General features: G+C 46.1%; 1 protein-coding gene across 2 annotated transcripts in view; it reads left to right on the top strand.

Moving 5' to 3' along the window:
* Positions 1 to 429: 429 nt before the first annotated feature.
* Positions 430 to 13679, top strand: part of TLE5 (TLE family member 5, transcriptional modulator) — a 29122-nt gene continuing 15872 nt past the window's right edge. The window contains exons 1-3 of one of the 2 annotated variants that reach the window (XM_056518057.1): positions 430 to 748; positions 1984 to 2081; positions 7855 to 7918. In XM_056518057.1, coding sequence (XP_056374032.1) covers positions 716 to 748; positions 1984 to 2081; positions 7855 to 7918 — 195 coding nt within the window. In that variant the 5' untranslated portion in view covers positions 430 to 715. The remainder of the gene's footprint in view (positions 749 to 1983; positions 2082 to 7854; positions 7919 to 13679) is intronic. The other variant, XM_056518058.1, reaches the window with a different exon arrangement.

Genomic DNA, 13679 nt, shown 5'->3' with positions numbered 1-13679 from the left:
CCGAACGTTTCACTCCGGCCGGCTCATTGAAATGAATGACACACGGGAGCGCATACGGTTACATACGGGAGCGCAAGGTTTCAGCTCCCCCCTGCCGTATGCGCTCCCGTATGGGAGAAAACGTAGTGTGAACCCAGCCTTAGTCAGGTTTTGAGGAATCTGTTTTTCATCAAAAACCTGATACGGGAACAGTATTGCAAAAACGTGGTGTGAATGCACCCTGTCAGGTTTTGAGGAATCCGTTTTTCTTCAAAAACCTGATACGGAAACTGTATTGCAAAAACGTGGTGGACATTGGATTCACATCAGTACTCACAGACATCACTTGCTGTTTTTGGTAAAGTTTAGAAACACCAAATTGATGCCCGCAGTTCTGCGGCTGACCGGCAGAGGACGCCAGAGAACCATAAAGCTGCGGCCGCCATTAAACAAAAGGATCCTGATTAGATTGAGAGCTGGGATCAAGGCGCAGTACTGGGACAGGCCGGGGCCTGAGGGGAGGGGGTGAACCGGGTGAAAGAGCAGGGCAAAGCATCGGGGAGGTCGGGGGAAGCCATAAACCGTGCACGGCTGACCGAGTGGGAGACAAAGGGGAAGTGAGCTTCTGAAAGCCTACGCTGAGGACACTGATCCTTGGCAGACCAGCAGGAGAGGCTGGTGCTGGAGGCTCTGACACTGGGTGCAAGATCAACACAGACCGGGGCCACAGGGGGACATGATGTTTCCTCAAAGCAGCAGCCGCCACTCGGTGAGGATGGGCCATTGTATGCGAGCATGTGCGTGTGTGTGGCGACTGCATGTATGTGCTGTGTATGTGGAGCAGTGCCATGTTATTCTGTTCAGGGCCCAGGCAGGCTTCTCTGTAAGCTCTTACATTGAGCACCTTCTCTTCATGGCTGATGTTCTTCCTGTGTTTCCCTCAGGCACTGGTGTGCTCCTTAGCCCGATAACCTAAAGCTAGGAACCCTGGTTATTCATTGGTAGATTGTGGTGGTACGTGTAGCCAGAATGTGCGCCTACGGGGGCGGTGTGTCGTGAGAAATCATTGCTTTTGTATTTGGGATTCTTCTAGGATTGGGATACGTATGGATATGCCCTATGGGTAGAGTACGGAGGCACGCTGATGGCTTCCAGCTCCGTCATCTCACTTCTGGAGACTCCATGTGCTGCTGGCCAGGCTTCGCCGTGCCTATAGGCCTTAGACGGAGCTGAGCGCTTTGGCCCTATAGATGTCACTGTTGTAGTTAATAGTGGATGGTGCGATATTCATATACCTGCCTGGTTCACCATCCCAATGTATAAGGGAATCCTTGGAGCAATTCTTACGGAAAAATACAATATTTTCCGTCGTCGTTGCGCCAAAATAGCATGGGGATGACTGATTTCGTAACCTTTTTATGTATAGGCAGATTTGCTGAGTTTACCGTTCAGGAGAATGCATCTTGGCATTTCAGTTGACTGATGCCAGGAAGGATGCCATTGGCAACAGTGGGTTCAGTTCCGGTATCTGTTTCCCTTCAGGCTTTTTCTGTTACACCAGAGGGAAGCTTTGCCAGATAGATGGGACGTTATGTTAGATCAGTGGTCTCCAATCTGCGGAGCTCTAGCTGCTGCAAAACTACAACTCCCAGCATGCCCGGACAGCCGTTGGCTGTCCGGGCATGCTGGGAGTTGTAGTTTTGCAGCAGCTGGAGACCCCTGTATTAGGTTGTGTCATATGACAGCTCAGATCTACTGGGATATTCTGGTCTAAATAGGTAGTGATCCTGGTAACATTTAGAGAACTGCTATGTATGCATGATATTGATCGGGGGCTTCCATTCCCCCCCAATACCCATATTTATAGCATATGAGACGTATGTACCTAAATCTAGAGCGGTCCCCTGTGTGCAGTAGTCCCTGTTCCTGACAGTAAACCGTGCATCCTTGTGAAGACAGGGCTAGGACAATCCTTGACTGATGTTTTCTCTCTCTTATTCCCAGAGCTCCTCTCACCTGCCCCAGCAACTCAAGTTTACCACCTCGGATTCCTGTGATCGCATTAAAGATGAGTTCCAGTTGCTGCAGGCGCAGTATCACAGGTAGGTGAAAACCATGTTTCTTTGCTAGCTTGCTGTGCCACTCCTGCCCACATACTCGCCAGTCCCCTAGTCCTTCCTGTCAGCCGGCTTGTATAGTCCTCCAGTGCACATCCCACCCGCTTAGGCTGGGATTACATGTATCCGGCATACATAAACCCAGCCGAAATCTTGACGCAACTGATGACGACATGCATCTGTTGTGTAGTATCCGGCATCCATTGATTCTGGACATTGTACAGAGGAACGCAGAAAGATGCGTTCACCTGTGCGGTGCCTGTCCAAACTGAGATGCCGGTTGAATGTGGAATGAATGGGATCATTTTCCCGCCGGCGCATTTTCTACAGCACAGGAAGGAAAAGATGCCGAACATATGTAAAGTAGGCATTACCCAGGGCTGGGCGGTATGACCAAACATGTGTATCACGGTATTTTATTTTATTTTTTTTACTTACGGCGGTTCCACGGTATATAATGGTATTTTCACCCCCCCCCCCCCAAATCATGTGACCTGCCAACGCTGTTCTACCCCGCCCCAATCATGTGACCTGCCAGCACTGTTCTGCTCCCCCCAATTAATGATCAGCCCAACGGGGTACTACTCACAGATGTCACCTTCGAGCACTGCCCTCCTCCTCTTTGTTGGGGGCCGCCGGCAATGGAACTCACTGTACGCCAGTGGTCTCCAACCTGTGGACCTCCAGTTGTTGCAAAACTACAACTCCCAGCATGCCTGGACAGCCAATGGCTGTCCGGGCATGCTGGGAGTTGTAGATTTGCAACAGATGGAGGTCTGCAGGCTTGAGACCACTGCTGTACGCTGTGTCCCTATGCCCGGGCTGCAAAAGATACAGAAAATAGACTTTAACTCACCTACGTCGGCCACACGCTGTTCCTTAGGCTGACGGCTGTCCGACGTTCCAGTCCCATCACCGGCCGCAGCGATGTCCCTCCCCGGCCAGTGATAGGCTTAGCGTGCTGTCATGTAAGAAGCTGGCCAGAGCTCCTTACATGACAGTGGGCTCAGCCTATCACTGGCCGGGGCGGGACATCGCTCCGGACGGTGATAGGCTGATGGCTGTCCTATGTTCACATCCCCAGCGTGTGGCCGACGTGGGTGAGTTACAGTTTATTTTCTTTATCTTTTGCAGCCCGGGCATAGGGATACAGCGTACAGCAGTGGTCTCAAACCTGCGGACCTCCAGCTGTTGCAAAACTACAACTCCCAGCATGCCCGGACAGCCGTTTGCTGTCAATGCCTATGCACAGCATTCGGTATGAACCCGTATACCTCCCAGCCCTACCCAGGGTGATGGTGATGAACATATAGTCAGGGGAGAAATTACTATATTTCAGGCCTTTTTAGCCCTTTAAGGGCAAAGCCCATTTTGCCCTTAGATGGCAGCTGAATTCCTTTTTTTTGTGGTTTTTTTTTTCTTCCTTGCCAAAGAATAACTTTATTTTTCCATCCACATTCCAATATGAGGGCTTGTGCTTTCGTTTTTACCATTCAATATACGGTGCAACCCAAAAAAATATTTAATATCTGTTTTGTGTGGGTCGATATGATTAAAGGGGTAGTCCAGTGCTGAAAAACGTATCCCCTATCCTAAAGATACGGGATAAGTTTCAGATCGCGGGGGGTCCGACCGCTGGGGCCCCACGCGATCTCCTGTACGGGGCCCTGGCTCGCTGGCCAGATAGCGGGTGTTGACCACCGCACAAAGCGGTGGCTGAGACGCCCCTCAATACATCGCTATGGCAGAGTCGGAGATTGCCGAAAGCAGTGCTCCGGCTCTGCCATAGAGTTGTATTGAGGGGGCATGTCAGCCGCTACTTCGTGCGGTGGTCAACACCTGCTATCTGGCCAGCGAGCCGGGGCCCCGTACAGGAGATCGCGTGGGGCCCCAGCAGTCGGACCCCCCGCGATCTAAAACTTATCCCCTATCTTTGGGATAGGGGATACGTTTTTCAGCACTGGATATCTCCTTAATAGAGTAGCTCCCACCATCCTCTTTTTTTTTATTTTTTATTTTTTTTTCTGTCCCTGCCTATTGCCCATCTATCCCTAACCCCCTCCCTACCTTAAATTTTTTTTTTTACCATATTAAAAATGCCTTTTTGTCTGCCTGGTAGTGTGCTCACTTACCAGGCAGACTTCCGCAGCAGGCACGATGTCCCTGATGCCTGCTGGGGGGGCCAACTTCCACCCTTAGTTCACCTATACAGTGTACCTCCAGCTGTTTCACCACTACAACTCTGCTGCCGCACAACCCGTTTTTACAGTGTACTGCTCCTTTTTTTTATTATTATTTTTTTTCTCACATTTTTAGCAAAATAAGTATGTTTAAAATTGCACTATTCTGACCCCATTTATTTCTCATTTTTCCTCTAACTTCATGATTCTTTTTTCTCGGCCTTTTTTATTTTTTATTTTGAGCATTCACAATATATTTCAATAGTTTGTACATTTACACATTCGGCGATATCAAATATGTTTTACATTTTTTTTGTGTAAATTGGGAAAAATGGTGCAATTTAAATATCATTATTGGGGAGGGGCATATTAATAAAAAAAAAAAAACCTTCTTAATATTTTTTTAAGTCCCCATAGGGGACTATTTTTATAGCAATCTTTGGGTTGATTTTACTGTTCAGTGCTATGCATAGGCATTGATATCGATGATCTATTTGTATAGTCTTCCTCAGTGGACAGGCTATACACGAAGATACTGGGAGTGGTATGAAGCAGCTAAGCAAAGCTGAGGATGCGTTTTTTTTACTCATCAGACCCCTGCAATCATGCTGCAGGTGGTCCGATAAGTGAATAAACGCACTGAAACTACTTTTGATGCTGTGATCAGTATTGATCACTATACCCAATGTGTCAATGGCAGGTTTCTGCATGATCACTGATGTCTACCATTAGCGGCAAGGTCCTGGCTGCTTCATAGACCTACTGTCTATGATGTGTACACAGCTTCTGTGCTTTCTTCATAGTCGTAATGCCCTCTAGGACCTAAATGTCCTTCCTGGTATGTTAAGTAACAGGGCACCAGGACATACATTTATGTCTGACATTAAGGGGTTAAAGAAGTTCTGAAGGGTTTTGTAAATTACAGTATAGGTCATCCAGTCTTGATATTTTAGAATTAATTTATACAGCTTAATATGGCCCCATCCACATGGGGGGAGATTTATCAAAACCTGTCTAGAGGAAGTGTGGTGCAGTTTCACAGGTTTCTTTAAAAATGAAAGAAGCCATTTGATAGGTTGCCATGGGCAACTGCACCACTCTTCCGCTGCACAGTTTTTGATAAATCTCCTCACTAAAACTTTGTATGGGCTATGCTCTAGACATGTACAACATGGAGATCGTACAGAGGTGAAATCCTCATTTTGGTAAAATCTCTTTAATTCCATGAAAAGATTGTCCCCCTGATCATAGGTTATAACAGGGTATCCCAATTTACTGGTGCCATAAAGTCATACAGAATTGTATATTCTTAATACGTCAAAAGTAGAAAAGGGTGAACTTGCACTCGCCGTTCGCATAGTTCATTCCTTGACGGGACCTCCGTGTAGCAGGGAGACGTATAGATGAGAGTGCTCAGAGGCTAACAGCCGTTTTCGCACATTACTGTGCGCTTCTTCTGGCCTTGAAGCGCACAGTATTCTACTTTTGATGTATTAAGAAATTTTCTTCACTTTCTTTGGAACTTGGCACCCCGTTAGTAGCATCTTTATGGCAGTTTCGGTCACTGAACACTGAGACTGTGATTTACATGCTTATTGAATCTAGTCGCTATTTTAGACTGTGCTCTGTTTTTTTTCTATTTTTAGAATTGGAAATTACTTCTGTTTAAAAGTCTTAATCCTTCCATTACTTATCAGCGGCTGTATACTACAGAGGAAGTTCTTTTCTTTTTGAATTTCCTTTCTGTCTGACCACAGTGCTCTCTGCTGACACCTCTGTCCATGTCAGGAACTGTCTGGAGCAGGAGAGGTTTGTTATGGTTAATTGCTCATGCTCTGTAGTTTCTCTGTCCATGTCAGGAACTTTCCACAGCTTCCTCCAGGACATACAGCAGCTGATAGGTACTGGAAGAATTTATTATTTTTTAAATAGCTTTCCAGTTAATTTGACATTTGTTTTCCCTCTTTAAGCAAAATGTGTATTTAAAGGTTTTCCATAATTGGAGGAAATGGCATAATATAACATATATATTATGAGTCTACCACCTGGCTCCCCTCTGCTGGGTGGTGGTGGTGGTTTACCTAGATCTACCTGTACCCATGTCACCACTGCAGCCAGTCATTGGTGCAGCCCACATTAGGTGATATTTGTCAATTAATTTTATTATTTAAACCCTTTTAAAGGGAACCTGTCACATTGAAGACTCAGTAGAGTCTGCAGGCAGCATGGCATTAAGCAGCATGAGCTGATATAGTTTTGTGGGAACTTGTCACTTATTCATTAAATCTCTGCTCGTTCTGGGCTAGGTAGCCAGTCAGTCACTGAGCAGGACCATCTATTTGACTGCTTACTGCACAATAAGCAGAGATTTCCATGAATAAAAAGTTATCCTGAAACTATATATGGATCTATTCAGTTCCTTCTGGCCTATGCCATTATGACTGCACTGTGTTATCAGTGTTAAATATATCACAAAATGATATGTTCTTATTGATATAGTTTTGACTCTTGTAGTAATGCCATCCCTAGTGCCATTTATGCATACCAGGGCCTGCATCTGCCATTGGCTGAAGAGACCTATGCAAGGTGCAGAGACATGTTAATTGGTGGACACTGCTTTACACACTGATCGCTGTGGTTAGACATCTGACTGAAAAAATAAATGCATGTTTTATTACATCTGCTAAATGAAGTAATTAAGTTCTTTTTAATCTATGGTTTATCACAATCTGATGATCTCATTTGCATCCTAGTTCAAGGCTTGACAAATCTTGTTTTAAATCTAGAAACCAGCAAAATGTCAGCATGTCATGCAGCATGACGTAATATGATCAGTCAGTGTCTGCTCATCTTCTGTGTCCGCCATTAGTGTCCCCTTATCTCCCCCTGCCTCTGTTTCTGTGCTGATTTACCCCATCTAGCCGCGGAGTACCCCTTTAAGCTCAGATGCCATGACTTTGGTCAGAAGGCTGACCTCATGGAAGCCATGATCCTGAAAATGAAGTAACCACAGTGCTCGTTTACAGCTAACCCAGTTCACTTAAATGGTTGCTGTCATGGAAAAACTTTTGATCTTCATAGAGACATCTCTATAGTGGTGATCATTCGGGTGCTCTGTTCCATAGGCAGAACATCGAGAGAGAAGCACTTGGCTGCATGCTTCTCTCCCTGCTCGTTTTAGCGATTGGTTGGAGTCTAAACATTTTGACTGAGCAATAAAAACATTTGACATGACAGTTTAAATGGATCCATGCTGCAGTTCTCTGCCCCCCCATGTGGTCATGGTACCAATCGGTAGGGTAAATCAATGTACTGAATGTAGCAATAAAGTGGCGCTGCATCTCCTTTTAGTTTCAGGATCAATGGGCGTTCCAGATGTTCCTTACAGTCAGTTATAGCATGTCCTAGTAATGGCAATAAGCCTTTACATTAATATTTTAGTGTTTTTGTAAAGGCAGACCACAATTCATTTTATTAAGAGGTCCAACATTCTACATAAATGTCATCATGCAGCACTCGTAACGTCAATGTGACATATCAGCCTTATGTGATTCTAACAGATTATTTCTGTATTTTAGCCTTAAACTGGAATGTGACAAGTTGGCCAGTGAGAAATCGGAGATGCAGAGACACTACGTCATGGTGAGTAGTTAGAAGAAAGTACTGGACATTATGTTTGTATCATATGCCTTACATACAAAGAATATAAAGCATTGCAAAGGAAAGAAATTCAGCTGTGGCTTTTATGTCTGGCGTGCAGCAGCCTTAAAGAGAGCAAGTCAACTAAAAAGAAAAGATGTCTCCTTTTATGGGGCCTGCTTCTCTGATTGAATACCCGGCAGATTCTTGTGTAAGATCCCCCAATGTCATAAGTACAGGAGGGTTTTGCATCAGGGGTGCCCACACTGCCTCCAGTTGTAGCCCCTATCCTCCTGAACAGACAAGCAGCCAGTTTTATCCACTGTACGCCAGGCTATGCAAGAAGAATAAATATGTATCTTCTTAGTAAAGAAGGGCTCCTAGCTCACTGCTTTAAGCTGAAACTGTGTGACACATTTCAATAAATATCTACTGAGTACTACAGAGGAAACCCTCATTGGTTAATACAGGTGCCTGTTACACAGTCAGTCTGCTGTGGGAGAAGTTCTTGGAGCCTGCCTAAAGAGCAGAAAGGTCTCTAGTAAGCGACAGGCGCAGCATGAAGAGCTCTATTCAATTCTATGGGAGTCTGAACTTTCTCTTTTTGTTTTTTATGGGTGGAGGGGAGGTCATAGAGATCCTGATGCTGATGCCTGTTTTCTGTGCAGGCTGTGGCTCCAGTTGAGCACTTTTTATTTTAATGGCTCCTCTCGGCTCTTTCTTGTAGCCATTTTGTTTCTCCAGAGCTTCTGAAACTTACTCAGCCCTCACTAAGCGCCTACAAGTTGTTCCTACCGACCCACAGAGCTCCTGCCATCTTATATCACCCCCCCAATCTCTTACCTTGTTTCCTCTGTGCACCCCAAGAAAGCATGTGACATCTTGTCTATAGCCACATACTTCCCATTATTGAAACGAACCAGTCATATCATAGAAAAAAAATGCTTACATGTGTTACTCACTAGTTCATGCAGAAGCTTTACATTTGTGTCCAGCCTCTGTATTTGGCTCACACATCCCCATCACACATTTGTTCTGCTGCTCACTTATTCTGACATCCACTGCTCAGGAAGGGGCAGGTCCGAGGAAAGCACTGAGCTTGACCTCACTCACCATACATTCACTTTCTCCCTGCATGTGCTGTGCTGTATGTTTTTATCCAAACATTGCAGGCTGCTCTGTAACCCCCTCTCTGTTTTTAGACTGGAGTCTAATAGACAGGACAGGAGAGAGCACCGAAGAGAACTAGTCCCAGCCTGTGCATCAGCTGGGACAAAGATGATGATGTAGAACTACAGCATTATGTTCTGGATGGTTTGCAGACGCCTAGTTTTTTTCTTGCCAGCATTTATATAAAAATAAGAAACCTTTTTTTATGGAGTATACTAGAAAGATCAATGTTTTGCTAAGATGTACAACATATAAAAGTGTTTTGATTCTAACATTGCCTATTTAAAAGGATATTCTGATATCAATTTTTTTTTCTTTTTTTTGAATAAAACAATCACCCTTCGAATATAATTATTATATTTCTGGATCTTGTTTCTAAACTGCAGCTCTGCCCCTGAGGGATGTTATCTCTGACCTGCTCCTCAGCCTACGCCACCATATCCATGATAGAGATAGATATCTTTCTCTTTTATTGAGACCTTGAGGGAAGAATGAGGTGTGTTTACAGCATGGAGAGGAGCAGACCAAAAATCCTATTGTAGAATCAGCTGCAGAAATTCATTGTAAGCCACGTGTTTGTCAGGCCCAAGGCCTGATTATTAAAATCCTATATGTGTATTATAATTATAACTGTGTGATGTATTATCCAAGCCATGGGTGAGAGGTCATTCAGACTGTGGGTTTGTGTATTGCATTTTATTGGGGGTCTGGCTGTTTGTTTACATCTCTTTATGAAGTCAAAGGCTTTTTTGAAGTCATGCACTCTGGTCCCATCCTATAATCAAACAGATAAGGGGCCAGGAAGAGAGAAGACCCCCAGGGGGGGTGGAGTCTCCCTCCCAAGAAAGCAGATATGATATTTAAAACAATGCTAGACTCAGGGTGTTCAAGGCTGTGCCCAAAGCTGACAAGACCATCCTAAGAACAGCTGGACTCTCACTCTCATGGACTGATACCATCATGCTGTAAGAACTTCATCTTTTGTTTTCTGAACTGGTCTTGCAAAACTCTTTTATATATTTTTGTAACTGTATGTCATTTGTTTCTGTATTTTTATATAGTTAGCACTGTGATACCTTTTATCAGATTAAATGTTTAATTAATCAGCTCTGGTCTTTGATCTCTAAATATATGAGCTCACCTTTCTTAAGGCAGCTCTGGTGGAAACACGTTTATCTAAGGGTTAATTTGGTGACTTGCTGGGACTAGTAGTGGATACCCAGAGGTCTGGCGGCTTTAACCCTTGCACAATCACACTCTCTCTAGCGTCGTAGCTGGACCGATAGGGTGTGATCGTGACAACTAGTGGCAGCGTCGGGATATATTTAGAGATTTTTAGTGCTTGCTGGATTTTACCTGTAAGGAAATCTTAGCACTAAAAAAGAAAATGCATACATATTCTTGTGTGTAAATTCCAAAGACAGAGCTCAGTGCTGGTTTAAAAGACATACAAAAAGAGTGCAAGACAGTTGTCTTCCCCATCTCCTGTTTTACCTCCTCTGTCTCATCTCGGAAATATGGAGGCATATTGCAAGCAGTCCAAGCCTGCACTGGAGCTAATGTGCCAAGAAAAGGACATCCCTACTGCAGGAAAGAACAAGGAACAACTTATTGCTGATCTTGTGGAGTATGATGCCCGTGCAGAAGAGCTGAGTGACATGAGACAAAGTCCTACAGCTGGAACTGCCATCCAAGGACTGATATCTCCTGGGGAATACAACATTACTCCCAATCAGGACAGTACTCCACATGAGGCCTTGGACTCTTATATGCGGACTGCCTTACAACACTTTGGGAGTGTGGATGCCAATATGAAACTCCAACTGCTTCTCCAGTACCAAACTGCAGAGAGAGAGAGAGGGAGGCACATGCACGGGCTGCAGAGAGAGGCACAGATACGAGCTGCAGAGAGAGAGGCCCAGATAAGAGCTGCAGAGAGAGAGGCCGCAGAAAGAGAGGCCCAGCGAAGGCATGAACTGGAGATTCTGAAGCTGAGAGGGGATGCTTCATCCGCACGCAGTGATGTGCAGGATCAAGGAGACCACAAACCTCGCCTAGAACATTTCCCCATGTTGGAGAAAGATGGTGATCTGGATGTGTTCCTGAGGGGATTTGAAAAGGTTTGCCGGCAGTTCCATCTACCTAAGGAACAGTGGGGACGATATCTAACCCCACGGCTGCGAGGGAAAGCTCTGGATGTGTTTGCTTCGCTTCCCTCTGAAAGTGACCAGGACTATGAGGCAATAAAATCTGCCCTGCTAAAAAGTTTTAATCTGACTCCAGAGGCTTATCGGAAAAGATTTAGGACTTTGCAACAAAGCGCCACAGAAAGCTGCACTGAACATGCAGGTCAGCTAAGGACTGCATTCAGGCAATGGACTGGGGGCCTACAAGTCACTACCTATGAGGCCTTGGAGGACTTGATGGTCCTGGATCAGTTTCTCCAAACAGGGAGCTTCGAAGCCAGAGAGTGGATTTTGGACCGCAAGCCCAAGACAGCAATGGAAGCAGCAGAACTAGGAAATGACTGCCAATAACCGGGCGCCAGCAGCAAAGCGTGGATCTGCACAAGCTGGAGCAAGTACCTGGAGGGGAGCCACACACCCACAGAGCACCACCAGGTCAGCCAGGAAATTCTTGCCATCATCCCCAAAAGCAACAGGAGCCACATTGGGTCAGGGGGACACCCGCCGATGTTACAGATGCAACAATATTGGGCACCTGAGTGCCACTTGCCCTAACAAGAAGAATTCTCCACCGGCAGCTGGAGGTCACACAGCCGTTCTTCTGGTGTCTGGAGCGGTGGAGAAAAGAGGGGATAACCTACAGAGTGTAACTGTGGGTGACCGGGTGACAGTGGGGTTAAGAGATTCTGGAGCCTCATTTACCTTGGTGCGGCCTGAAGTGGTGGATACAGAGGACATCATCCCTGGAAGAACCATGGCCTTAAAAGGAATTGGAGGTGTGCGGCCTGCTGTGCCCATGGCCCGTGTATACCTGGATTGGGGTACAGGCAAAGGTTTGCAGGAGGTGGGGGTCTCTGAGGACATCCCTGTTAATGTTCTGCTGGGGAATGATTTGGGTTGGATGCTCTGTCATTATGCTCCAGAGGACACTACCTGCACACCGGATGGGCTAGGAGAGAGCCCTGTTCATTCTGAGGTACTGTGTGAGACTTTGGGAGACACTGTGAAATGGGAAAACTGGGAGGGAGTGCAGGGGATTGATAAATGTTTACCTGTGACTGAACCAGTAATGTTTTCCAAAAGTGAAATGGGGTGTATTGTAAAATGTGGTGACAATGAATTGCCAATGCCAAATCCTAGTGGAGATGGGCTAGGGGGAGGGGTTGGTGTGCCCCTGGTGACATGTAAGGATGAGGGACCAGCAGTGAGTGATATGTCCCAATCCTGTGAGCCTGAGGAGGAGGGAAGGAGTGATAGCCCTGTGTATGATGCCTGTATTGTTATGTCTGGAACTGAGAGAGAGGAAGGTAAACCCCAGGGTGGCATACCAATGGTGGCAGTGGTAACGCGTCAGCAGCATGCCAGGGCTGCAGCTTTAAAAAAGGGAGGATGGTGATGCAAGGGGCAAGCTGTGTGACATGCAAGCCACAGCAGAGGAAGATGGAGATGCTAGTTCACCTGGGGGAAATGTGCTCCCTGATACCACGAGATGGGGGGGAGGGAAATGAGCATTTCCGGGAAGCTCTGCGCAGTGACCCTTCCCTTGAAGGGGTGAGACAACGTGCTGAACATACAGGTGTTGACACAGATGGGCATCGGGTATATTGGGAAAACAATATCTTGTACTGGGAGTCCCTTTCCAAAGGCATGCTATGGGCCCAGGAGAGAGAAAGGCAGTTAGTGGTTCCTAGGCAGTACAGGAAAGAGCTGCTGAGGTTAGCCCATGAGACCCCCCCCCCCCCCCCCCCCCCGGCAGGACATTTGGGAGTGGCCAAGACAAAGTCCAGGTTGGCACACAATTTCTATTGGCCAGGTATGGGTTCTGCTGTTGCAAATTACTGTAGATCCTGTCATGTCTGACAAAGGGTGGGTAAGTCTGGGGATGTAACTCGTGTTCCCCTAGTGCCCCTACCAGTCATATCTGTACCTTTTGAACGAGTGGCAGTGAATATTGTGGGGCCTCTGGTTATACCCAGCAGCACAGGGAAACAATTTATTCTTACTGTTGTAGATTATGCAACCAGGTACCCTGAGGCTGTTGCCTCATCCTCCGTCCGAGCAGATAAGGTAGCAGATGCTCTGATCAGTATTTTCTGCAGGGTAGGGTTCCCCAGAGAAATGCTCACTGATCAGGGCACACAGTTCATGTCCAATCTCATGCAAAGTCTCTCTAAGAAGGTGAATATACAGCACTTGGTAGCAAGCCCATACCACCCCCAAACAAATGGTCTTTGTGAGAGGTTCAATGGGACCTTGAAACAAATGCTGAAAACCTTTGTAGAATCAGAGGGCAGAGACTGGGAAAAGTATTTACCCCATCTGTTATTCGCTTACAGGGAGGTGCCCCAAGAGTCTACAGGTTTCTCGCCCTTTGAATTATTGTATGGTCGCAAAGTGCGGGGACCCCT

Source organism: Hyla sarda, chromosome 1 (assembly GCF_029499605.1).
Source record: "Hyla sarda isolate aHylSar1 chromosome 1, aHylSar1.hap1, whole genome shotgun sequence".
In the NCBI taxonomy this organism is placed as follows: Eukaryota; Metazoa; Chordata; class Amphibia; order Anura; family Hylidae; genus Hyla; species Hyla sarda.
This window is presented reverse-complemented; position numbering and strand designations above follow the sequence as displayed.